Source organism: Delphinus delphis, chromosome 1 (genome assembly GCF_949987515.2).
Source record: "Delphinus delphis chromosome 1, mDelDel1.2, whole genome shotgun sequence".
In the NCBI taxonomy this organism is placed as follows: Eukaryota; Metazoa; Chordata; class Mammalia; order Artiodactyla; family Delphinidae; genus Delphinus; species Delphinus delphis.
The window spans coordinates 32,104,138-32,129,998 of NC_082683.1; the positions used below are offsets into that span (position 1 = coordinate 32,104,138).

At 43.6% G+C, this 25,861-nt stretch overlaps 1 protein-coding gene across 4 annotated transcripts; it reads left to right on the top strand.

Moving 5' to 3' along the window:
• Positions 1–486: 486 nt before the first annotated feature.
• Positions 487–25,844, top strand: CAP1 (cyclase associated actin cytoskeleton regulatory protein 1). 4 transcript variants are annotated; one of them, XM_060020037.1, is made up of 13 exons: positions 487–612; positions 13,099–13,220; positions 13,847–13,950; positions 15,629–15,706; positions 17,440–17,583; positions 17,685–17,770; positions 19,677–19,782; positions 20,947–21,124; positions 22,845–23,029; positions 23,211–23,334; positions 23,493–23,575; positions 23,887–24,030; positions 24,666–25,844. In XM_060020037.1, exons 2-13 carry the CDS (start codon positions 13,109–13,111, stop codon positions 24,747–24,749), a joined length of 1,428 nt encoding a protein of 475 aa, XP_059876020.1. In that variant the 5' UTR covers positions 487–612; positions 13,099–13,108; the 3' UTR covers positions 24,750–25,844. The 4 variants fall into 4 exon arrangements, with proteins under 4 accessions (XP_059876020.1, XP_059876037.1, XP_059876030.1 ...); XM_060020054.1 differs by having other exon boundaries at positions 13,850–13,950; XM_060020047.1 differs by having other exon boundaries at positions 490–594.
• Positions 25,845–25,861: the final 17 nt, after the last annotated feature.

Consider the following 25,861-nt stretch of genomic DNA (forward strand, 5'->3'; position numbering starts at 1 on the left):
CCACGTCACAAACGGGGAAACTGAGGTTTGAACGCCCAGAGGGAGGCGGAGCTTAGCCTTGATTCCCCTCGGAGAGTAGACGGCCGCCCGTGATTCCCGCCCTCAGAGAATCCTCCGGCTTGACCCTATTAGGTACTGAAGGGTTGAACCCCTTCCCGACTACTGTGAAAAGGGACCGGCCTTTGCCAATGAGGCCAAACTGACAGGATAATTAACCACTCATCTGTCCTCCTTCTCCGGGGGTGGAGCTTAGCCAGTAATTTCGGCCCTTCATTGGTCCGGGCGATTCCGGCAGCTGCGGTTGATAGAAGGGCGTGGCTAGCCTTAGGTACGCCCCCCGTCGCTCCCGCCTTGGGGGCGGGACTCTTTTCCCAGGCTAGTGGGGATTCTCTCTCCCCGGCGTGGCGAGTAGGGGGCGGAGTCAAGAGCGGAGTTGCCAGTCTTCTTCCCCGGTCCCTCCTCTGGGCCGGCGTTTCGGCCGGCGGTTCATTTCCGGTGGGGGTGCCGCGCCCAGTGAGGGCACGGAAGTGGGTCGCGCGAAGATTGCTGGGCGGTTCTTGCCGGAAGTGGAGAGCGGCTGATCGCAGTCCCGAGGTGAGGCAGATCTCTGAGGTGAGTGTGCGCGGCGGGGTAGGGACTATGGTCCCCTCCGCGGCCCACTGGCCCCTGGCGTTGTTAATGACCCTTCTGGCCTAGGCGCATGCGGTGAGCCCCCCTGAGGCGGCCGGCGCCGGGACCCTCAGGCCGACCCGGGATCCTGGGCGCGGTCTCTTGAGGTGGGGCCGCGGTGACCAACTGAGCCAGGCTCTCCTGGGGAGGCCCCTTCCGCTGGACTTCGCGGTTCTGGCCATCAGCCTCAGCGGAGGCCTGATTCCTAAGGTGCTCTGACTGAAGGGAACCTCCGAGACCTTAGAATCTTCTCTATCCCTGGTCTCGCCCCCATTGCTTGGATGGGTAAATTGATCCCCGGAGAGAGGAGGCTGGTCCAAGATCTTACAGCGAGCGACGGAAACAGTCGAAGTCTAGACCTCAGCTCCTTAGATTACCGGCCCCATATCCTTCCCTCGTTCATTTCCCAGGAAACTCTCTCTACCTTGGGGTGGTCTTCCAGTAGGTATCGTCTCGCGGGCAGTTGCAGGTTAAAGGCTACTCGCTGCGTGGAACTTTTAAAAAATGCAGCCTGTTTGGCACACCTGGGCAGTTTTTTTAAAAAGAGAGGATCGGGTTTTTGTGTTTGCAATCAGAGAGCCTCCCCTTTCTCCTAGTCTATAGCTCTGATCCTGAAAAGCCAAGTTAACTTTGTTGAAGGTGTTGCATACTTCTGGATGTGAAACCAGTTGGCTCAGTTTTGGGCTGGTCCCACTGCCAAGCATCGGTAGCCGTAGGCGCTTTGTTTAACTTGTTTGAGCCTCATTTTTGTCATCTTTTAAGTGGAGATCTCTGCTCACCTCACAGGATTAAATTCAGTGTAACAGATTGTGTTTATTCTTTGTTAGGCACTCGGCCACATCCAGGGAAGGCAGCAACAAAACAAGGTAGACCCTGCCCTCACGGAGCTGACAGTGTTTGCAGGGAATTTAACAAATAATTATAAATGTGATGAGTGTTAGGAAAGAGGAACAAGGTGCTTTGGCAGTATGTAATGAGGGGCTCAGGAAAATCCATTCTGCAGAAGCAGGGTTTAAGATGAGTTTCGAAGCATGAAGAGCTCAGTGAAGAGAGCATGAGAAACTTAAGGCAGAAGTTAGTATCAGAACTGTCAGTTGAAGCTCTTTATAGGGTTCCCTGTTCAAGTGAAAACCGGAGCAGCCCAGCACATCAATCATTCACCAGCCATTTATTGAGCCCTTGATATGTGTGAGGCACATATTAAATGAGGCATCTAGCCCTGGTGACTAAGAATAAAGTAGTTCTCATGGAGTGGAGGAGGAGGCAGACAAGTAAATCAGGGGTGGCTTACAGTGTCATAGTGTGTGAGCACAGGGCTCTTGAGAGGAGGAATACCTGAGCCAGCTTTCCAGGCTTTAGGGAGGAAGTGGGCGGCTAAGTCCTGCAGGATTTGTTTAGCCGTATGGTGAATCTGGAAAAGGGATTTCCAGCCAAAGGGTCCAGTGCAAGGACATGGAATCTGGACATGTGAAAGACCATGACTGGAATTCCAGTAATGCTCAGAGAAGTGGAGGAAGTGGGTGGGGGTGGTTCCCATATGAAGGCCCTTGTAAACTATGCTAAGGAATTTGGAGCTTACCCTGAAAGCTGTGGGGAGGCTTTGCAGGCTCTTATGTAGGAAAATGATGTGGTCAGATTGATGTTTTAGTTCAGCCTGTCAAGGGGGAAGGAACATAATGAGGAAGTAGACCAGTGTTTGGAAGCTTGAACATGGCTTGAACCATGAAGACAATGAGAATGGGAAGGAGAGGAGGGATCAAATTTGAGCAATATTAAAAAGATGGAATCCATAGAGTTGAAGGCTGATTGTTTATGGAAATGAAAAAATAGCAGTAGCCTAGGATGATTGTCTGGTTTTCTGGTTTAGGGAACTGGGTAGCACCATTCACCAATATAGGTACTGTGAGAGGAGGGTCAAGTTGGAGAGGTGCCATGGAAAGAAAATGAATTTTGGACATATTTAGTTTGAGGTGTTTGCAGCACATCTAAGCAAAGGTGTCTAATGAGGTATCTCAACTAGAAGAAAGAGCAAGACAAAGGTGTGGAGGCAGGAGAGGGTTTATATTGTTCAGGGAAGTACTGGAGCCTGGGGTTTGTAGGAGAAGATAAGACCAGAAAAAAAGGTAGGTGCTGCCAGGTTGTGAAGGGCTTTTGATGCCTTGTATGAATGCGTTTGGATTTATTCTGTGGTTGGCATTTTGCTGATTGTTTGACTTGCTGCTGTCCAGTATAAAGAAATTTCTGTTGGAATTTCCCCCCCTTTTTCTTCCCCAGAAATACTTCATCAATCAGATGGACATAATTTATGTTTCAGCAGAGTTTAAATAAAATGGTAACTGTGAAAGTACTTTGTCAAGTACAACCTGTCATGCAAACCAAAAGTGGTGGTATTGTTAAGATTCAGTGAGTGTATTTTTGCCTTGAGGAGGTTAGCTGTTTAGTTTGTAAAATGTTTTGTTTCCAACCTGAAGGATGAACTTTTTTTTCACCCCTTTTCTTGCTTATATATACCTTTGTTTAGTTGCAGTTATTTTTTTAACTAGGGACTGAGCCTTTAAAAAGTGACTTCCTCCTTTCAGTTTTCTGTGAAGTATGGTGAGTCAAAGATTCATTTTACTTAAACAAGCAAATGCAGTGTCATTGAAAGTTGAACCCTCTGGTTTGAAATTTAATCCTGAGATTTGAAATCTGAGGATCCTCAAGCTATATCTTAGCCAGTCCTAGTGATTATTCCTTTGACTTGTCCTCATCAGTTTCTTTCTTTACTTTCTACTAAACTGGCTTTCATATCTATACTTCAGCTTCTCTACCATAACCAGACTACTTTTTTTTTTTTTTTTTTTTGGCGGTACGCGGGCCTCTCACTGTTGTGGCCTCTCCCGTTGCGGAGCACAGGCTCCGGACGGGCAGGCTCGGCGGCCATGGCCCACGGGCCCAGCCGCTCCGCGGCATGTGGGATCTTCCTGGACCGGGCACGAACCAATGTCCCCTGCATCGGCAGGCGGACTCTCAACCACTGCGCCACCAGGGAAGCCCCAGACTACTCTTTTAAAAAGAACCATTTTCATCTTAACCCTTCACTGGCTTCATTTTCCCAAAGAATCAAGTCTAAACTCTATTGTCCAATTTACAGAGTTCTCCACAGTCAGACCCTCATCTTAGTTTTCATTGGGTGGTACAGAGTGACATTCTAATTTAGAAAGTCCTAAACTATTACATCAGCATTTTATTTGTACCTCTTGCACTACCTTTTGCTCATTATTACATTAGAACAGGGTTTCTCAACCTCAGCATAACTGACATTTTGGGCCAGGTGATTCTTCATTTCATGGGGTTGTCCTGTGCATTGTAGGATTTCAGCAGTATCCCTGGCCTCTACCCATTAGATGCCAGGGGCACTCCTTCAACTGTGACAACCAAAAATGTTTTCAGACATTGCCAAATGTCTCCTGGAGGACAAAATTGCCCCGATTGAGAACAATGCATGAGAAAGTATCATAGCTCTGATTGTGCAGTGTCTTATCTCTCCAACTCAGTTCTCTGAGGGCAGGCTCCATGGCCGTGGTTAGCCCAGTGTATGGCACATGATAAACGCTGGGTACCTTGCAAGGAATAAATCATGGGTTTCACTGAGGCATCAAGAATTATTGTTCATTCAAGGAATTTCTGGGTGGGCCTTGAAGAACTTGCCTTTTTGTGTTTTTTTCCCTCAGAGGATGTGATCTTAATAGAGAAAGGCCATTGTTTAGGCACTCACTAGAAATGAGGTTGGTGTTAGTTGACAGTGCAAGTCAGCAGATTTATATTTCCCCTATACTGGGGCTATATAAATTCCTGTTTTCTTTGCCTGCATTTAGACAGCTTGGTTTAGTGGATAGGGATTATCATTTATTTTACATTGGATGTAGTTTATGATGTTGTTACTCAAGATTTATTTTGACTGATAAAATTGTTATACAGTTGACCCTTGAACAACATGGATTTGAACTGCGCAGGTCCACTTGTACGGGCAGATATGGAGGGCTGGCTGTAAAGTTATTGGAGGATTTCCCACTGCACTGAGGGCCAGTGCCCGCCCGTATCCCCGTGTTGTTCAAGCGTCGACTGTAGTTTCATCAACCTTAAATTAATGCAGCTCTAGCATTCACCATGAAACTATTTGTTCTTGATATACCATCATGTAAACCTAATAAAAACCATCAACTCTAAAAATACTCCTCAGCTACAGTGCAGCTTTGTTTGCCTTGTATTACCAGACCTGTTGTATCAAATTTTTCTATTCTACTGGAAAGTAGTTATAGTTGAAATGTTTAATGGAAGAAGTGAGCTTGCTTTTTTGTTTTGTTTTTTATTTTTTTTCCCTCCAGAGGTCATTAAAATTCCTACACGTAAGTTAATTATAGACTTGCAGTCGCAGATCTTTTTGTATCTCTAGCTGTAGCTGAATCATGGTTAGGGACAAATGGCATCCTTGAATCTATCTTTATGCATGAGAATGGGAAATGCTGTTCTGTTTACAGCAACTACCAGTTGAAATCAACCAATGCAGTTTTTCCTTACACAATATAAAAGATGCCTGCTGAATGCTTTTATGGTGTTAGTCTTCGTAATATTCCTTGAATGTGAGAGAGAGGGGAGCCCTTGACCACACAAAGTTATCTATTTGCCCCAGAGCATTGAAACAGCTAGTTTTCAAGTCTGACTTCAGCTTGTACACTATTACTAGCTTTACTCACTCCTGGAATTTTAGATGGAGGACCATGTTTAATGGTCAGGAGACAAGTGCTGATATTGGGTAGAATTCTTTCCCTCTGCAGGAGACAGGCCTTTCTTTCTGTTTTAATCTAAACCTCAGGTGGCAGTGACTCAGGCACTAAATGTCATTGGTTTCATCAGAGAAACCAAATGCTTGGGGAAGAACAGTGGCTCCTGATTTGGGTTAGATTTAGATGGCATCTTACTGGGGCAAAGTGGTGTCTGTTCTTTGGTTTCTGGGTTAAATCAGCCAACTTGTAAGTATCCTATTAGCATGTGTAGGTTTTGCTCTGTAGCATGTTAGAGTCTAGTGATGAGAATTTCTATATTGTTAGGAGCAGAACTAACTAATGCCTTATAGTTTAGTGGTAGCTTAGGAGAGATATCCAAGTGGAGCTGTTTTGTTTTGTTGTCTTCTATTATAAAGAAATTGTATTACTATGTTAAAAAAATTTTGGAAAACGGGGAAATTGTCTAAAACTCCATCACTCGAATGTGACAAACACCGTAAATTTTGTGTTCTTTTTCAGGTCTTTTTCCACAGTGCATTTAGCTCTTCCCCTGTAATTAGAAGTCTAAGCTAACACAGCATTAAACATCTTCATGCCTATCAGTTTTCCCGTTAGTATTATTTTCTTAGGATAACATCTAGGGAACAGAATTACAAAGCAAAGGCCAACAGAAGCATTTTGAAGCAGATCAGTTGGGCTACCATAGCATACAGGGTGACTTGTGTAGTTGCTTTCTTTTCGATTTTACTTAAGGGTATGACTTAGAGGAACAACTACCTGACAAAGTAGAAAACATTTTAAGCATAGCAACTTCTTATGAGTCGAAATTCATTCCACTGCCTTAATTGCCTGGTGAGAAGAGGCAAGAACTGCAGGAGTAACCTGGTTCCATTTACTTCTGAATGACAGGCAGAAGGAATTGGGTTGCTTGAATTGTTAGAATGATGAGAATATGAAGCAGCTTTGGCAGGAATCACTGACCATTTCTGATTTTGCTTGGTTTCAGACCACAAAAGAAATTGCTGGAGAATCAAGCTCCTGGTTTCTTTTCGCTCTGCATGATATCCCTCCAAAAGCCTATGCAGTCTCATGACTTTATGATGTTTCCTTGCTGATGACTTTGTAAACATTGATCTCTAGCCTTGATTCTTTACTGGACATTCCCACTTGGAAGCTTCATCTTCTGTTCAAACTGTGCATACAAAACTGACCTCATCTTCTTGCCTTAGCTAGAACGTGCCAGAAACCTGTTTTTTCCTATAGTGTCATCATTCTCTTACTCCCCTGGATTTGCAACTCTGGAGTCATCTTTGACTCCCTTCTCTGAATGCTACTGTAACTCAGTAGTTAGTACCACACAGTTAATACTTGTTCTGTGTTTAATGCTTAGTTGTTTTGTGTGACCTCCAAGGGCAGAACCAAGATCAGTGGGTGGAAGTTGCAGGGAGACTGGTTTTGCCTCCATATAAGGAAGAACTTTTAAATACTTTGAGCTATGTGAATGGAATGGGCTGCCTCCAGAAGTCTTGGGTTCTCCACACTGAAGGTGTTTGAATAGAGGCTACCTGACTAATTGCTGAGAATGTTGAAAGGTCTGTTCTGTCATCAGATGGTGCTTTCTAGACTCCCTCCTCATCCTGAGAGCCAATGATTCAGTGGAAGGTAGCTTTGTTGCTCCTGCTAGACTCCCTCAGGGTAGAGAAACTATTTTACTGTTAATTCAGGTGCTGGTCACTTAGCGGCCTAAAAGTGATTATTATTTTCCTTTGCGATAGCAAAAATATTTTTTACAGTACCACTTTTTTTTTTTTTTTTTTTTTTTTTTTTTGTGGTACGTGGGCCTCTCACCGTTGTGGCCTCTCCCTCTGCGGAGCACAGGCTCCGGACGCGCAGGCTCAGTGGCCATGGCTCACGGGCCCAGCCGCTCCATGGCATGTGGGATCTTCCCGGACCAGGGCACAAACCCGCGTCCCCTGCATTGGCAGGCAGACTCTCAACCACTGCGCCACCAGGGAAGCCCTACAGTACCACTTTTTTGTTTTGCAGCTAGTTGAACAGCTTTCAGCCTAACCTAGACCCTAATATCTTCCCTTTTTTTCCTCCAAAACCCATTCTATCAGACAGTACTTGTAAAAATTTTGCTTTCGTCATATTATTCCTTCTCTCAAAACCCTTGAATGGCTTCACATTTATCACAACATCAAATTCAAATACTGCCCAGGTTTCAGTGCCCTCCATAACCTAGCCCAGCTTGCTTATTTCCCATGAGACTATGTGGGCTCACCTTCTCACACTTTCTGTACATAGCCTTCTTGGTCTCTCTTTGCTTTTGATTGCTCTGGAATGTCTTCCCTTTTTTCTTTTACTTTTTCTGTCAAAATGCCCCACTTCCCTCCTGAAACCTCCTGAGACTACCTTTAGTCCTCATTGATTTCTTCTCCAAGCATGTAGTCATTTATACTATATAATTCAGGACCATACAACATTCTGCAAAGAAAAAGCTCCACTGTATTAGCTGGTAACTTTAACTTTTCCCAATCCAAATGAAATTAGTTAATCTCTAACAGAACTTTAAAAAATATAGTCTTCAGTATTTAGTCCATTGGTATTTCATTTGCGTTGCCCTTCCCAATAAGAATGAAAGCTTCTAGAGGGCAGAGACCGCGGGTCTTCTGTTTCTTCAGTAGCTGTCACAATGCTAAGGACTTTCGTGTTATGAGTGTCTTCTGTGTGCCAGGTTGTTCTAGGTGCTGCAGATTTTGGGGGTGGGGGCAGCTGGGGAGCGGGGTGGGGAGAATGGATAAATTGCCATGTTTCTGGAGCCTGTATTCTATTACATGGTATGCAGCAATAACATTTTACATTTGAACTGCATTTTAAGGCTCCCGAAGTAACTACTCATCTATAAAACCAACTCCTTTGATCCTTACATCTCTGTGTGCTAAGTGAGGGTCCATTAAATGACTATCCTAAACTTACACAGTTAATACGTGGCAGAATTGGGACTTAAACCTTGGTCTCCTGAATCCAAGTTTTATTTAGACTTGGGTAATTAGGACTGCCTCTCCTTCTGAAGCTTTTATGATGAATGCTTAAATAGTTGGGAATCTGCACCTTCATTTACGGAGGCTTACATATAGTTCTTGGCTACTGTCAGTCAGAAATGGCAGGGAGCAAGATTAGGCAGAGCTATAGTTTTCTGCTCTGGCAATTCTGTATTCTTGGGAAAAACCTTATTTTAAATATTTGCTTTCCAAACATGTGTCGTCTACTGAATGTGAAAAAATATTGGCCTCCATAGAGGAAACTGAGAGCAGAGGAATTGAAAGCTGCTAATAATGTGCCTAAAGACACCATAAAGAGACCTTGAACCCACAGTGCTGTGCTTAGCAAACAGCTGGGGCTGCATGCTGTGATGAACCGGTTAGTCACTTAATTGCTTAAAAGAGCCTCAGAAAATTTGTGCTCAAGGTTAGGTTCTCTCCCACCGGTTGTTTGATACCTAGCAGGCTTTTTAACTTCTGCCAGTTTCTTCATTCTAAAGATGGGGATCAGTATCTTTATAATATATGTCACAGAATTATTTTAAGTCTCAAAAGAAGCAGCAGTTTGATGATATAAAGCACCTACAACTCTAAGGGAGTTCTGTTTTTAATTAATATTATATCATCTAATAAACAAGGTTATCTGCCTTATGGCACTTGGTTTGAAGATCTCTATATCAATTTAATTTCTGCCCAAGAAGGCAGCGTTTATTTGAAAGATGGGAATGTTTGCTAGAGCCTACAAACAGGCAAAAAAAAATGTGTTTTTTTTTTAAAGAAAGGAACACCCCCCCCCACACACACACACACTTCTCCCCAGATTTGACACAGAGAGGAGATAACCAGACTTGCGTTGAGGGGAGAAGGGGGTAAAGGCACTTATGTATTTATTTTTCCCAAGGACCTTTATTAACCTATTGTATTTATAGTGCCTACCATGTTTATAGTACTGGAATTACAAAGGCAAGACATGGTCTCTTCTGTAGGGTGACTGCCTGTTGACTATTAAATGATTTTAAACCAGTGTGTTAAAGTGTGGTAGAGATAAGTACACAATGATATGTGGGAGCACATATTGGAAATGCTTCTTGGGGAGGTCATACCTTGTCTGAGACTGAATGGACAGTAGGAATTCTGGAGAGGGGGCAGATTGAGAAGGGAAAACATACCAAACTGGAAAAGCTTCCTAGAGGAGGTGACACCTTAGCTGAATCTGAAAAAGGCAGTAGGAGTTATGAGAAAAGGAACAGGTTGGGAAGGGAAAGCAGCCAAGCAGAGTGGATAGCACTGTAAAGGCTCAAAAGTGAGAGAAAGCATAACTCTTTCTGGAAAATGCAGGTAGTTCTGGGTTGCTGTAGAATGTTGAGGAAAGGTGTGGCAGGAGATAAAACTGGCAGAGTAGTAGGAAATAAAGCAGGGCCAGTTTATGGAAACCCTTGCTTGGACTTTACTCTGAATCACTGTGGTAATAAGGAGAATGGATAAAGAGGGTTTGTAACTGGAATTAGAGGAGACTAGTGAGGAGGTTATTGCAGTAATCTAGGCAAAGTCATGATGACCGAATTTTTATCAATCAGGATGAAGACAGGGGCATCTATTTATGATATGCAAGATAGAGCCTATGGATTTTGATGACTGATGAGATTAGTAAGGAGGTCATTTAGTTAATGTTTATGGAATCCTAACCATTTTTCAGGACTGAGCGAGCCAGTCACTTCCACATGTATTTCCTCATTTATTCTCACTATAGCCCTTTGGATTTTATATTGTTGTTGTCCCTGTTTTACAAATAAGGAAGCTGAGGTTGAGAAAGTTTGGTAACACTGAGACACAGAGCCAGTGAGTACCACTATTCAAACTCGCAGTCTCTCTGACTTCTTTAAAGAACAACACTCTTTTTTTTTTTTTTCTGCGGTACGCGGGCCTCTCACTGTTGTGGCCTCTCCCGTTGCAGAGCACAGGCTCCGGACACGCAGGCCCAGCAGCCGTGGCTCACGGGCCCAGCCGCTCTGCGGCATGTGGGATCCCCCCAGTCCGGGGCACGAACCGTGTCCCCTGCATCGGCAGGCGGACTCTCAACCACTGCGCCACCAGGGAAGCCCCAAGAACAACAATCTTAACCACTATACTGTACTGCTTAACAGTTTCCAGGTTACTATCTTGATTGCTGGTAGTGCTGGATTACTGAGACAGTGAGTCTGGGGGAGCAGTGCTAGGGAAAATGATGAGTTCTGTTTTGGACATTTCAGATGTCCTTTGGGACATCCAGGTAGAGATGTCTAGGTGGAATTCTGAATCCCAGAAGGATGGCCTGAGCTGGATACACTGCTCTGGGAGTTGTTAGTCTATAGGTGGTTGTGGTGGTATCACTCAGCAAGTGGACTGGATAGTAACGCGATAATGGTAGTTGACAGCTTTGGAGTGGACATGACCACCTAAAGAACGAATATGCATACATAAAGAATAAGACAAGGTGTGTCTTTTGGTCCTTCAATTCTAGACACTCTTTCCCATAACATCTCAAATTTAACTCTACCCCCACCAAAAACAAAAAACTAGGAACTCTTCTCCTATATTTGATTTGTGGTGGAATGAGATTAGCTATAATGATAGCTGTTTTGTCTTGTCTCATTCTGCTTAAGTTAAACAGCAGAACCATAGCTTGTTTAGCATTGAAAGCTTAAAGTACAAGTAAAAGATGGAAAAGAAGGAACCAAAATCCATGAAGCTGTATTATTAAGCTTTTCAGATTGGTAAGTATTCACGAACCCTGGCAGCCTTTAGAGATGCTTGTACTGTGTTATCATGTTCACACTGGCCGGAACTTGTAGTATCCATTATGTCCGAAGGAACATGTTTTATAACAGAATGGGTGGTATTTATTAATGCAAGGTAGCTTGGGAGTTTATTGCAGTCACTGCCTTTTCCCCTGGGATTTACAGAGTGTGGTGGATTATATGTGTCTGTCCCTGGATAGTATCCAGAATGAACAGGGCAGCAGTTTGGATATTTGGGTGATTGTGCCATAACATAAGGGAGAGTATATTGGATACTTATAGTCTGCTCCATAGTCTGTTCCATTTTGAGTAGAGTACAGATTTGGAGGCTTCTGCTACCTCTTCAGGCCGGCGAATGGAAAGGTTTATTTGGTTCGCATTCTTATTTTTTTCCTTGATTCTTTTTTAAACAACATTCTCTGGCAAATCACCGGGCTCTGAGAGATCAGAGCCTGTACACAGAAAAGAATGGACAGGGATGATATTGTCTTCCTTAGTTTATCTTTTGAGTTGCTTCTCTCTTCCACAGGGAAGACAATGTGTGTTAAATGAGATATTCTGTCATGTAGCTGTCTTTGAGGGAATTATAATTGCTATGGTCATTTTAGGTGGCTTCAAGGGAGTTGAGTTCATTCGGCTTCAGTTGCCTGAATAAATTAACGCTTTGAAATGACATCTCTCCAAGTCAAGTCTTTGATTGTGATTACACTGACTGATTTTTATGAGATCACCTATAATCTAAAGCACTTTATGTCGATGTATATTGATAACATTAACACTCATTTATGTATATTTGTGGGTAACTTTCAGAACCCTTGTTTCTGGAGTTCTGGGATACTATACTTCAGGTTCATTAACTTCTAAAATATTTATTGAACACCTTCTACCTGCCAGGTAGTGGTCTAGATGGTAGAGGATAAACTTGTTTAGGAAACAAACCAGAGAAGGTCCCTTCTCTTTTGGAGCTTACTTTCTTTAGGATATTAGACATTGAATGAGGCTAGTTCAGATAAGTTGGTACTTGTGAAAGATCTGTAACAAGCTCTCTGGGTGTGTCTGTTCTCCTTCCCTGCTGCATATCCAGATCCTACCCACCTTCATTTGAAGCCGGCTCAATTGGAAGCTTTGCCATAATAGCCTTATCTGATCCTTCCAGCTGATATATTCTTCCCCTCTCTGAAATCCTGTGTTATTCTCTCTGCAACTTATGTCACCTTAATTTTTTTTTTCTATTTGTTTTACAGTCGTTAGTACACATGTAAAGTCTTCTCTATTAGACTGTAAGTTATTGGGGGCAGGATAAATACCCTATTCATCTTGGTTTTGGGCATTCCATATGTAGGCAGCAGGATGTTGTAGGAAAAAACACAAAACTTAGAGCCATAAGGCTTGAATTTGAGGACTGGCTTCCCTACCAGCTAACTGTGAGACTATAGGCAAGTCATTTAACTTCACTGAAATTGTTTCCTATCTCTGAGAGTATAGTAATTATCTTTCCATTCCTAAATAGTTGTTGAGAGGCTTAAACTGAGATAATATATGAGACTGTACTTTGTAAATTCTAAATTCTTACACAAATATTTATTTGGTGATATCCAGTAAGTATTTGAATGAGTAAGCATTTGCTTTCAGTTAACACTGTTTCCTGGGTAGTTCTTTTGCTTAATGAAGTCTCTATGATTTTGCAAATATGCTAGACTATCTTCCATCTTATTTTACTGTAAAATGATTCTGTTCCTCAGAATTGGCATCCTCTTCACTCCCAGGGTATTCTTTTTTTCTTTTCTCCCTAGGTTCTATGTAATATTAAAACAACAAATGACATTTGATCTGTTTCAGCAGGTGCTACATTATGGCTGACATGCAAAATCTGGTAGAAAGGTTGGAGAGAGCAGTGGGCCGCCTGGAGGCAGTCTCCCAGGCCTCTGACATGCACTGTGGGTATGCAGACAGTGCTGCAAAAGGTAAGCAGCATACAAGCCAGCAGAATACCTTGAGTGGTGAATACTTGGTGTCCTGGCCGGAAATTCTTCTGTCGCAGTATATTCCTTCCTTTGGAGCTAACTCCCTAAAACGTTTAATCTAGAAAGTTCATTGCCTATAATTCGTTATTGCTGTGAACGGATAAGGGAGGAAGTGACTTGTGCAGGGAGGCCTGTGGTTAAGTTATTTTAACACGAGAACTTCCTGCTTGTGTGATATTTCCTGTTCTTTCTTTAGCAAAATGACTCTAGTATAAGTCAAATGACAAGTGATATTAAATTTCCTCTCTCCAGACAATTGGCAAATTGGCCATTTTGCACATGCCCAATTGAGTCAGAATGTTAGAGCTAAAAGTAACCTTGAGGGGGATCATTTTGTTTATTTTCATTCTATTGGTAAAGAAAATTAAGCTCAGCAAGAAAACGGGACTTAGCCAGGGTCGCACAAGAAGTTAATGGTGGTTCTGGAGCTAGAACACAGGCTCCTGACTCATGCTCCAGCCTTCTGTTTACTGTGTTACCTTGCCTCTCTGCTTTCATATGGAAGTGCCTTTAACAAATCCTCTTTCTGGTGTGTGACCAATTCTTCGTGGTGTGTCTGTCTTCAGCAGGAACGACTCCTTATGTGCAAGCATTTGACTCACTCTTGGCCGGTCCTGTGGCAGAGTACCTCAAGATCAGTAAAGAGATTGGGGGAGATGTGCAGAAGCATGTAAGGAGGTTTGGCCCCTTTTTCCCTCTTTTAAGGACTGGTGGCTTTCTTCAGATCCTACTCATTCTTGGTTGAAGAGCCCCTTGAGAGGCTCCTGGCTCCTTCTCTTCTACCTGCACTGAGGAACTCAGTCCACGCACTGGAACATTTCCTCAGGTTTTTCCAGGCTCCCTGCTTTTATCACATATTCCGCATGGGCTTCTTTTATACAGATAGTTTGCTTCGTGCATAAAATGTGGCTTGGTTCATCTTTGTAGTGAGAACATGCTACCAGCCTGATCCCAGTGTGTTATATAACCAAGCCTGGGGTGGCTTATTCAAAGGAGTCATCATCATGACTTAGCATTTATAAAACTAAGCATGGTACTTATGCTAAAGCTATGCTAATGTGAGTTATTTTCATACTTAGCCCACAGTACGAATGTGAAGTAGGCAATGACAGGTGCCTCTCCACCAACCTCCCTTCATGTGCTGCTACCCACGTTGTCACCCCCGCCCCTACTCTGTCTCTCTCTCTGAGACCCAGAATCCTCCTGCTAGTCTTCTAAGTGATCCTTTGTCAGCAAGAACCATGTTTAGGATCTTCCTGACCCGTCAGCAAAACTGTTTGCTTGATCTTTGGAAGAGCTATTTGGAGCCTCTTATATACCATCTGTTGGCAATGGTGTTAACTCTAGAGGGTGGGACTGGGACTTAGATAGGAGTGTGGGGCTTGCATTTTTACTTTATACAGTAGGTCACATTTGAAAAGGTTTTAAAACGTATCACTTATATATATATTTTTTTACTTTTATATTTTAAAAATACAAATCCAGAAAAAATATATGACTTGAATTTGAATTTTTGTATTTGTAGTGCTTATAGCCTCATGTTTCTTAAACTCTTGGTCATGACCTTCAGTAAGAAATACATATTTGTGGGACTTCCCTGGTGGTCCAGTGGTTAAGACACTGCACTTCCACTGCAGGGGGCATGAGTTCGATCCCTGGTTGGGGAACTAAGATCCCGCATGCCGCACAGCGCAGCCAAAAAAAAGAAAGAAAAAGAAAAAAAAGAAATGCATATTTGTAGCTAAGATATAAGTTTCACATTATGCTACTTGTGTTGCACTTTTTTTTTTGGAAATAATTTCCAGTTGATGTATTGCACTCATTGTTCTATTCTCCTTCACTTAATAAAGTGCAGGTTATGGGGTCACAAAGTTGATTTAATTACCTGTGATAGGTCATGGTCCAACTTTTGAAAAATAGCTTTAACACAAAGGAGTAAATACCTTGAGAATTTGAGGCATAAATTTAGGTTTTTGCTTTAACTCTTACCTCTAGTTCTTGAGAACAGATTTGGGAGGGCGGGGGAGGTGATGAGAGGTAAGAGGGATTTTCAGTGCACTTCATATCGCACTGCATGTTCAGTTGCTGACTTGACTTCATCGAAAGCTAGCCCCAATTATCTTCATTTCCAACTCTGGATTATATCCCTGATTAGTTCCAGCAGGAATAATGATATATTAGTCTGCCATCAGTCCCAAGAATCAGGAGTACTTGAAGAAATCAACATGCAGTGCCTGGGTTGCTACCAGAGTACATGCAAGTGGAGGTTTCAGGTTATTCTTACCAGGACCTCTCCAGTTGTAAAGTGTCATTGATAGCTGATTCTTCTCCTTTCCTCTCCTTTTCAGGCGGAGATGGTCCACACGGGTCTGAAGTTGGAGCGAGCGCTCTTGGTTACAGCCTCTCAATGCCAGCAGCCAGCAGGCGTAAGTTCATTACTAGTTGGTTTGATGCACAGGGCAGGTTGAGAGCTTTCTGCTAAGCTATCACAACATGCTAAGATAGACCTACTAGGCTCATGTATGTTCACACCAAGTCCCAGAGGGAGAGTCAGATTTTAAGCGCCACTGTGGGAATGTGCCATTGAGTATATATTTGTTGGGCTCTAATGGCTTTTTTTCTATCACTTTACTTAGGACTGTAGTTATCCCTGGGACTTTGCTGCTTCTCTCAATAGACATTCTTAGCCCAAATTCATCATATTGTCCCTTATGCCCTTTGGGACCCAGAGAGTGGTTCTCTTGCTCCACTATGGGTGGGCTTAGTAAGGCTGCTGGGGAGATCCTAAAACTCATAAAGCACTGCTTCTCCCCTCACCCTTCAGTGGTTAGGCATCTCTCTTTAACTTTATTCCTACCTCAAGATTTTATGCTGCCACAAGTATGAAAATAAATTAGAGAAAATTTAGATTTTTCTCAGAGCCAAACATTTTAGTTTTGTTTCATTTCTTCTTTTTGCATTTGGCTTTCCTAGGCAGAAGGCTAATAAAATAAGTCTTCCTACTAATGCTGTATTAATACCTGTGAACCCTTGGCATGCCTAAATAATGTAAAAATAGCGTAAGATAATGTTAAATATGTTAGACTCTAATTTTTAATCTGTCTCGAATAGTTAAAGCATTTTGTCTAAACCTTTTTTCCAAGCCCACACTTTCCACAACAAATCAGGCAGCTGAGACATTATTATCTTTCCCTTGCTTTAGATCGAGGATTGGCAGACTGTAGTCTGCAGGCCAAATCTGGCCTGACACCTATTTTAAATGAAGTTTTTTTTGGAACACAGCCATGTCCATTCTTTTAAGTATTGTCTGTTGCTGCTTTGTGCACTACAACGGCAGAGTTGAAAAATAGCAACAGAGACCGTATGGCCTGCAAAGCCAGAAATATTTACAGTCTGGCTCTTTACAGAAAGTTTGCCGACTCCTGCTTTAGACTGTTCTCATGCTAAGATCTGAGAAATGAGATGTTCAGGAAACCAAGCTTCGGATGAAAACACAGAAACACAAGATTCATCCATTTTGCTAAGCTGTCTGCTCAAGTGCCAAGCCCTCTAATTGCATTTGATTCAACAGATCTCTTCTCAGCAGCTGCTATATGGCTAGCAGCGTGTTGAGGGCTATACGGATTATAAAAGAGGGCTAAGACAAAGCCCTTGTCTTTGAAGAATCAATGACAAAGAAAAGCATGTTTACATAGGTCCATTAATAAATTGTGCTGGTGTGTGATAAGGTGCCAGAATTGGTTATGCTGACGATAGATGCTGTAGGAGGCCAGTGTGGTTGGCGGAGTGCTGTCCCTCATGACGCAGAGGAGCACACGGATAGATGGAAAGAGAGGAGCCCAGAAATGAACTAGTGTCTGCTGTTAGTGGGACAGAAAAGAGGCAAGTGGCAGAAATGGTAGAATTTTGTGGTACAGCTGGAGTATGGGTCCTGATCATGAAGAACCACAAAATCCAGCCTGGGTAGTTAGAGCTGTCTAAGGAGAGTGAGATGATGAGCAGTATTGTAGCCATGTGAATCTTTGCAAGATAAATACAGAGTTTATTTGCATGCTGTTGTAGTTCGTGAAGAATTCTTGCCTTGAGGATCAGAGTTGAGCAACATAAAGGCTTCCATAAAAATACACTAACCTCAGTCTTTTCTTGCATCTTTTTCTAGAATAAGCTTTCCGATTTGTTGGCACCCATCTCCGAGCAGATCCAAGAAGTGATAACCTTTCGGGAGAAGAACAGAGGCAGCAAATTGTTCAATCACCTGTCAGGTGTCAGCGAAAGTATCCAGGCCCTGGGCTGGGTGGCTATGGTGAGCGGCACAGCTTCCATGGGAGGGAAGGGACAGATTGAAAGAGGCAAGGTGATATGGCTGGAGAGGCCCCAAGTCACTGACAGCTTCTCTTTTTCTAGGCTCCCAAGCCTGGTCCCTATGTGAAGGAAATGAATGATGCTGCCATGTTTTATACAAACCGAGTCCTCAAGGAGTACAAAGACGTGTAAGTCCAGCCTGTCCTCAAGGGGTAAAGGACAAACCCAGCTGGTTACTTGCTGGAGTAGTGCTTTGTGTTAAGTTAAGACTGCCTTTGGCTGCTGTGTTGGTTCTCTTATCTCAGGGCTGCTTTTTGGAAAGTTTGATAGATATTGGCTCATAGAAGCTGTATTTGCAAGCAGGAAGTGTTTCTGTTTCCTCTTCTGCTTTTTCTCCAGGGTTTGTAGAGGACTTTTTTTTTTTTTTTGTGGTACACGGGCCTCTTGCTGTTGTGGCCTCTCCCATTGCGGAGCACAGGCTCCGGACGCACAGGCCCAGCGGCCATGGCTCACGGGCCCAGCCACTGCGCAGCATGTGGGATCTTCCCAGACTGGGGCACGAACCCATGTCCCCTGCATCGGCAGGCGGACTCTCAACCACTGCGCCACCAGGGAAGCCATGTAGAGGACTTTCGAGTCTTCTCATCCTTACCCTTCCAGGTTTAGGAGGTAAAATGGTCTAATGCCCTTTTATTTGCCTGTGTGGTCAAGATTTTGTTCCTTTGTTGAAAACTTCTAACTGGCCCAGTTGCAAAAGATTCAGTAAGATTTACTAGAAAATTACCCTGACTATTCACGTGGTCAGGTAAAGTGAGATGAAGGCTGCCTGACCACTGCAGGTATTGCACAAGGGGAGTCATTGTACGTCCAACCACACGTGGCCACCAGTGTCTACTTCTCCATTGCTGGTTTTGAGCTGGAGTGACTGCAGGCAGGTATTACTTAGCTGCATAACTCTCCAAACCCTTCCTTTCTTCCATCCATCATCAGTTATCCAACATCTGTGAAGGAATAAGCCTTCATGTGGGTGAAAAATGTCCCAGAACACCAGGCTGCTCCTTGATCCTTCCAGTAACCTGGGATTAAGCATCACAATGTTTTCATTATACTCCACCATATACTCTGCAATTTACAGTTGAGGAAATTAGGCTTTATGCTAAACAATCATAAACTCTTCCAGCTAATAATGTATAAGAAGAGAGGAGGACTTCCCTGGTGGCGCAGTGGTTAAGAATCCACCTGCCAATGCAGGGGACACAGGTTTGATCCCTGGTTGGGGAAGATCCCACATGCCGCAGAGCAGCTAAGCCCATGCGCCACAACTACTGAGCCTGTGCTCTAGAGCTCACGAGCCACAACTGCTGAGCCTGTGTGCCACAACTACTGAAGCCCACGGGCCTAGAGCTGGCAGTCTGCAACAAGAGAAGCCACCACAATGAGAAGCCCACGCACCACAACGAAGAGTAGCCTCCCACTCGCCACTACTAGAGATAGCCCACGCGCAGCAATGAAGACCCAAACGCAGCCAAAAAAATTTTTTTAACTTTTTTTTTAAATTAGAGAGAGGAGACTTGAACTATAGTGCAGTGCTGTTTCTATAATTTAATACTGACTATTTCCTCCTAACAGAAGTTTTTATTTTTAATTTCTTAGGAGGAGGGCATACTTTTGACATAAGGCTTATGCTATAAGGCACTTGAGTTTCTTGGAGTCCTAGAGATCCACAGTGATGCTCGAGAGACCTCTCTACCATGGCTTCATGCACAGAATGTTTGCTTTTATCAGTTTTGTATATTAGGTTCTGCCTAAGGTCTACTTTGAAATAGTGGTTTTGCTACTTTTAAAAAATGTTTGAGGAATACTGCTGTAAGAGATAGAAAGATATAATCTGGAGTCCCTATCCATATGGACTTTGGTCTAATTAGGGTAAGAGAATAGGTTCAAAAAAAGAAGGAAAGCTCAGTTACACCGTTGAGCAGAGCCTAAAAAACGCCACAGGCAAGAGGATGTGAGTTCACAGATAGGAGGGGATCTGGAATCACTATTGTAATGTACCCTGACTGCCTGTGATGAGTTCTTCTTTAATTCTCCCAGGGATAAGAAGCATGTGGACTGGGTCAAAGCTTACTTGAGTATATGGACAGAGCTGCAGGCTTACATTAAGGAGTTCCATGCCACTGGCCTGGCCTGGAGCAAAACGGTGAGTGCTCCTCCCCTCCCTTCATCGCTCCAGGAAACCTCCAGGATCTGCAGGTTTCTTAGACTTTAGCACTACCAAGGTCTAAGAAGGAATGTTAGTCTTCAGAGTGGAGGGTAGAAAGAAAAAGGAGAGAAGGAAAGGGGAAAAAGAGTAAAGAAAGCAAGGGTCAGAGAAGGAATAGTCAGTTCTATTCAGCATCAGTAAACATGGGTCAGGGACAATGATTGGGCTGGAAGGAGAGACAGATGAATGAGTTACACTGTGCCAACCCTCAAGAAGCTTAAAAATACAGATACGAAACCCCACTTCAAATCACCAAGCTAAGTGCTATAATAAAGGTACACACTACAGAGTATGAAGAAGAGAAGAATGATTCTCACTGGGAGAGACTGTACTTTGAAGAGGTATACTCAGACTTTTCAGGTATAGGACAGAAGTGGGAGAAATGGGAATACTAGTAAACAGCAAAGCTTAAACAAAGTAAATGCAGAGTAAGTGTAGAGATTGGTCATCTGGCTTCAATAAGGAGAGAGAGTCACATATTTAGGAGGAAAGGCTGGAAAGGAAGGTAGTTGAGACCTTTAGACTTTATAATAGGTGATAAGTAACTATCAGAGGTATTTGAGCAAGAGAGTGATAATGATCCTATTTGTCCTTAAAAGAGTCTTAGCATATAGGTTAGGGGTAAGGGCTTATGCTCAGACTATGGAAGTGCTCATGGCACTAGGGGCTGGTACAAAAAAGAATGAGATATAACCAAGGTAATAAACTGATTTAATGAGATCGAGGGGGTTGGAAGACTCAAAGAAGATTGAATGGTCAAGCTTGGTTGATAATATCTCTCACTGAAATAGAGACATGGGTGTGATGGTGAAATCAGTCTTGGACTTTGTGAGTCTGAGGTACCAGTGACACACTAAGTAAGTATTTAGAACTATAGGTTCAGAGCTGGAAAAATGTGAAGGTTGAAAAACGGAGTTGAGTTGGATCCTTGGGAAAGGGTGAGAAGGAATAAAGCCAAGTTGGGTGTGGGTAGGGAGCATTAATCATTGCATCAAGGGCCTCAGTGGGTACCCCATGTATCTTGGACACATGCAGGGCCCTACTGGGGATGGTACAGAGGGGAAGAGACGCTGACTGTGTTACCTGCACTTACTGTTCCAGGGGCCTGTGGCAAAAGAACTGAGTGGATTGCCATCGGGACCCTCTGCTGGATCGGGTCCTCCTCCCCCCCCACCAGGCCCACCTCCCCCTCCAGCCCCCACCAGTTCAGGCTCAGATGAGTCTGCTTCACGCTCAGCACTGTTTGCACAGATTAATCAGGGGGAGAGCATCACACATGGTAAGTGAATGCTTTGGCAAGAAGAGTTGGTGAATAAGTTGTTTTGGCAAGAACTTACCGACTAGAGACCTGACAGTCTGTAAACCAGAACCGTGGTTTGTATATGGGAGATTCATTTGGGGTGTCACATTCCTTCAGGTTGCCTAAAGGGATAGCAGAGCTGGCTCAAATGGAAATTGACAATGGCTCATTATAGTTGGGGGAATCTCTCTCCTCAGAGGAAAGTGATTTAATATTAAGGGGCATATACAGAGTACCTACCCTGTGGTGCCAAGACGTGGTGCTGGCAGTTTTCCCTAGAGGTTTTTCCCAGTTACCGTGTGGTCTCTTCAGGAGGTCATCTTGGAGGGGGTGGTTCACGTCCTCAGAGGGTGTATGTTAGTCATATGGAAAATTTGCGTAAGAATGACCTGATGTTGGTGTAGAGAAAGTAGACACCCTTATACACAGTAGGTGGAAGTCTAAATTATACAGCAGTCTCCTAGGAATCTACCTATAAAAACCCTGAAAGAACAACTTTTATACATTGTTGTTCACAGTAGCTAAAAATGGTGTAACAACCTGTATATCCCACTGTAAGAGAAATGGTTAACTGTGGTATGTTCCTCTTGACGCAATACTATGCAGCCATTAAATCTTTTTCTGCAGTGAACCATGCAGTGTTTAGGAGTGGTGGAGCTGAAACGCCAGTATTGGTTATATAGATTGGGCCGTGTCCACAAGCAAGGCACGTGTCAGCCTGTTGAGGGTGATTATCGAATGTTTTTCCTTAAAAAAAAGATATTTTTATTTATTTATTAAATATATTTATTTACTTATTTTTGGCTGTGTTGAGTCTTCGTTGCTGCACTCAGGCTTTCTCTAGTTGGGGCGAGTGGGGGCTACTCTTTGTTGCGGTGCACAGGCTTCTCATTGCGGTGGCTTCTCTTGTTGCGGAGCACGGGCTCTAGACGCGTGGGCTTCAGTAGTTGTGGCATGTGGGCGCAGTAGTTGTGGCTCACGGGCTCTAGAGTGCAGACTCAGTAGTTGTGGCGCATGGGCTTAGTTGCTCCGCGGCATGTGGGATCTTCCCGGACCAGGGCTCGAAACCATGTCCCCTGCATTGGCAGGCGGATTCTTAACCACTGCGCCACCAGGGAAGCCCCCAAAAAAGATATTGTTAGAAACTATAGGTTAACTAGAGAAAATTTTTATTGTGTTAATTGGTTAAACCAAATTTCTTAACAGTGTGCATGCTTATATCTAAATAAAAAACAACTATGAATAGAAAAATTATTGTAAGGGGAGTTTCAAATGCTAACACTGATTGGAGGTCGTAGGTTAGCTGTGAGGGTTCTTTTCCTTTTACCAAATTTTCTTTATTATCACATACTACTTTTTCTTCCTCTGTTGCTTTAAAAACTACGTACGTATTTTGTGAGTATATACTGATACTTAGTATGTCTTTCTAGATCTTTTTACATACCCATCCCCCCATACACACACATTCCACTTTTTTTATTTTTTAAGTGGAACTTTATAATTTAATCTTGGGGTAGAAGAAAAATTATAAAAGTGCTTCTCCAAAGCTGTGTGTGAGAGAACATCTCAAAGGCTCTGGTTTGGGGCTTTGAATTTTTTCTTAAGGATCAGTTTAACTTCTGATAGCAGAAGTTGGTTATTGCCTCAGCCCAAAGCCCTGGTATGAAGGACAGGAACAAGGCAGCTGTTGTTCTTACAGCCCTGAAACATGTATCTGATGACTTGAAGACTCACAAGAACCCTGCCTTGAAGGCTCAGAGTGCTCCAGTACGAAGTGGCCCCAAACCATTCTCTGCATCTAAACCAGGAGTCAGTCCTTCCCCCAAACCAGTCACAAAGAAGGAGCCAGCTCTACTTGAACTGGAGGGCAAGAAGTGGAGAGTGGTGAGTTAAAAATGCCAGGACTGGGGGAACAAGGAGTGGGGACAAAGCGATTAAACGGAGCACAGACAAATGAGTACAGGGTTCTGGCTTAGATTGTAAGAATGAAAGTTTGGCATAGTCTGTGTTTTGGGGTGGCATGTGCTTAATGATGAGATTCCTAAAAGGGGTATCTCTTTAACAGGAAAATCAGGAGAATGTTTCCAACCTGGTGATAGATGACACAGAGCTGAAACAGGTGGCTTACATATTCAAGTGTGTCAACTCAACATTGCAAATCAAGGGCAAAATTAACTCCATTACAGTAGGTGAGTTCTTGTTGTTGACCTAGGCAGGCTCTGTCCTAGAGCTTGAGAGGGCTGGAACCATAGCTACCCTATTTCTAGAGATTCTTAAATTCTTAATTCTTAAATCGAGTACTTTCCTTTAAAGTTATACTGTTGACCCGCTCCCTTTCTTCTCCTAGATAACTGTAAGAAACTCGGTCTGGTGTTCGATGACGTGGTGGGCATTGTGGAGATAATCAATAGTAGGGATGTCAAAGTTCAGGTAACTTGATACTTGGCTCCTTCCTTTAGTCCCTTAGGAATTAATTGAAAGAGACACAGCCGACCCACAGATGTTGCTGTGGTGGGAATCTGACTCTACAGAGTCTGTAAGCTGAGCTGCTTTGGATGTGGCAGGAAGAGTTGGCCCTTATCACGAGCTCTTTCCAGTACCCATTCTCACCCGCCCCTAGTATCCAGTATCTTGTACACCTGTGAGTTTTTCATGTACTCCCGTGAAACAGTGAAAGCTTTTCCCACAGCTAACTTGTTCTGCTGGCTGCTGGGACTCAGTGCTCTTGGTTTCCCCTGCAGGTAATGGGTAAAGTGCCAACCATTTCCATCAACAAAACAGATGGCTGCCACGTTTACCTGAGCAAGAATTCACTGGATTGTGAGATAGTCAGTGCCAAATCTTCTGAGATGAATGTCCTCATTCCTACAGAAGGCGATGACTTCGTAAGTTCCTTGATCTCTTTAGTAGTATGGTCTGAAATCAGAAGGGACTGAAGACTTGCGTTGGAGGAGAAGTCTTCCAACGCAGCTGATGGACACTCTGCACCAAGTGGGTGCAGCCCAGCAGTGCACACCTCAGGCACAGACACATGAGGTAGTCCCACGAAGTAGACCCCCAAAGGAGGGTGGTTTCTGCCTTTCTTAGGCAGAGCAGATGCTCAGGGTAGTCAAAAAGGAATGGGATTGAATCACAGCACCCTATTGAGCTAGTGCTGTGAAGCCATACACATTCCCATCTACGCCTCGTAGGTTTAACAGTCTGCAAGGTCACTGATCAGTGAACAGTAAGAAACAGACTCAAACCTACATCTGTCTAGCTTTGGAGCCTTTGTTCTCCTTCCTACACTGCGCTGCTTCTTCACTGTCAGCGGTGGGGGAGGTGGTCTAGAAGATGTGGCGCTGCTAGTGCGCTGCCAGTTCCACGGCCTTGCTTTCTCAGGTGGATTCAGTTTCTCTCTCATTACATCCTACTTGCTCTCAGAGTTTAGTGCGAGCAAGCATTGGGAGAAAGTTAAGATTTAATTAACCCCAGGGTATTGCCTAGCTTGGGTTTAAACCTGTTGTTTCTTTATTTGCAGAATGAGTTCCCAGTCCCTGAGCAGTTCAAGACCATATGGAATGGGCGGAAGTTGGTCACCACAGTGACAGAAATTGCTGGATAAGCGAAGTGCCACTGGGTTCTTTGCCCTCTCCCTCACACCGTGGGACAAATCTGTATCAAGACGGTTCTTTTTTAGATTTCCTCTACCTTTCTGCTCTTAAACTGCTTCTCTGCTTTGAGAAGCACAGCTACCTGCCTTCACTGAAATATACCTCAGGCTGAGATTTGGGGTGGGATAGCAGGTCTTTGATCTTCTGCAGGAAGGTGCAGCTTTTCCGTATCAGCTCAACCATACAGCCAGTCCATTTTTCAGGAACTGCACATCAGGACAGGTGTGTTTTAGCTTTCAGCCTTTGGGGTTATTTGACCAACAAATAGTCTTCGGGGAAGGATAAAGCAGTCCCCAGGAATTAACAGATCACAATGTTCACACAAGTTAATCTTTTTCTAACAATGAGCGTGAAGATAGCAGAAGCTGGTGTGATCCTAGTTGGTTCTCCTAACTTAAACTAATTTTCACTATTGACAAGTGAGGCAAGGGTTTGCACGGGACCAAAGGCTGAAGCTTGGCCATCTAGCATTCCAAGCAAAATGATTTCCTGTAAGCATTCCTTTTCTTCTGCATTCCATCCTGCATCTGCCCGAACCTGAGATAGTAGGTTGTCCTGTGTTAGCTGCTGTGGTGGTGCCCTGCACCCAGGCCAGCTAAAGGAGTCTTGGACCCTTCCTCTCTCTGGGGCCCCTGCCCAGCACCTTCCTACAGAGATGACTTAAAAAGAGAGAAAAAAAAAGGAAAACCACACCATTCCCAGGAATCTGGCTTCCCTTCCTCCTTCCATGCTGGGTGCCCATCATCCGTCTTCATTGCTTCCTTGCCCTGTCATGCTCAACAGCTTTTGGCTTCTGTCTGGGCACCTGAACAGAGGACTAAAATCTCCATTGCAGGCTGGTTTTAGGTCTTGTGTAAAAATCTTGCACAGCATTGCTAATGTAAATTTCAGTTTTTCCTCTAGGACAAACACTTTACCAAAATATGCAACTTCTTTTGGTGGGAAGAGAGATTGTCCTGTGATTTCTACCCATTTCCTGAGGCCTGCGGAAATGAACCTTTATGTACTTAAAGTTATACAGAAAATAGAATAAAATTAATACCAAACTTGCTTAGTATTTATG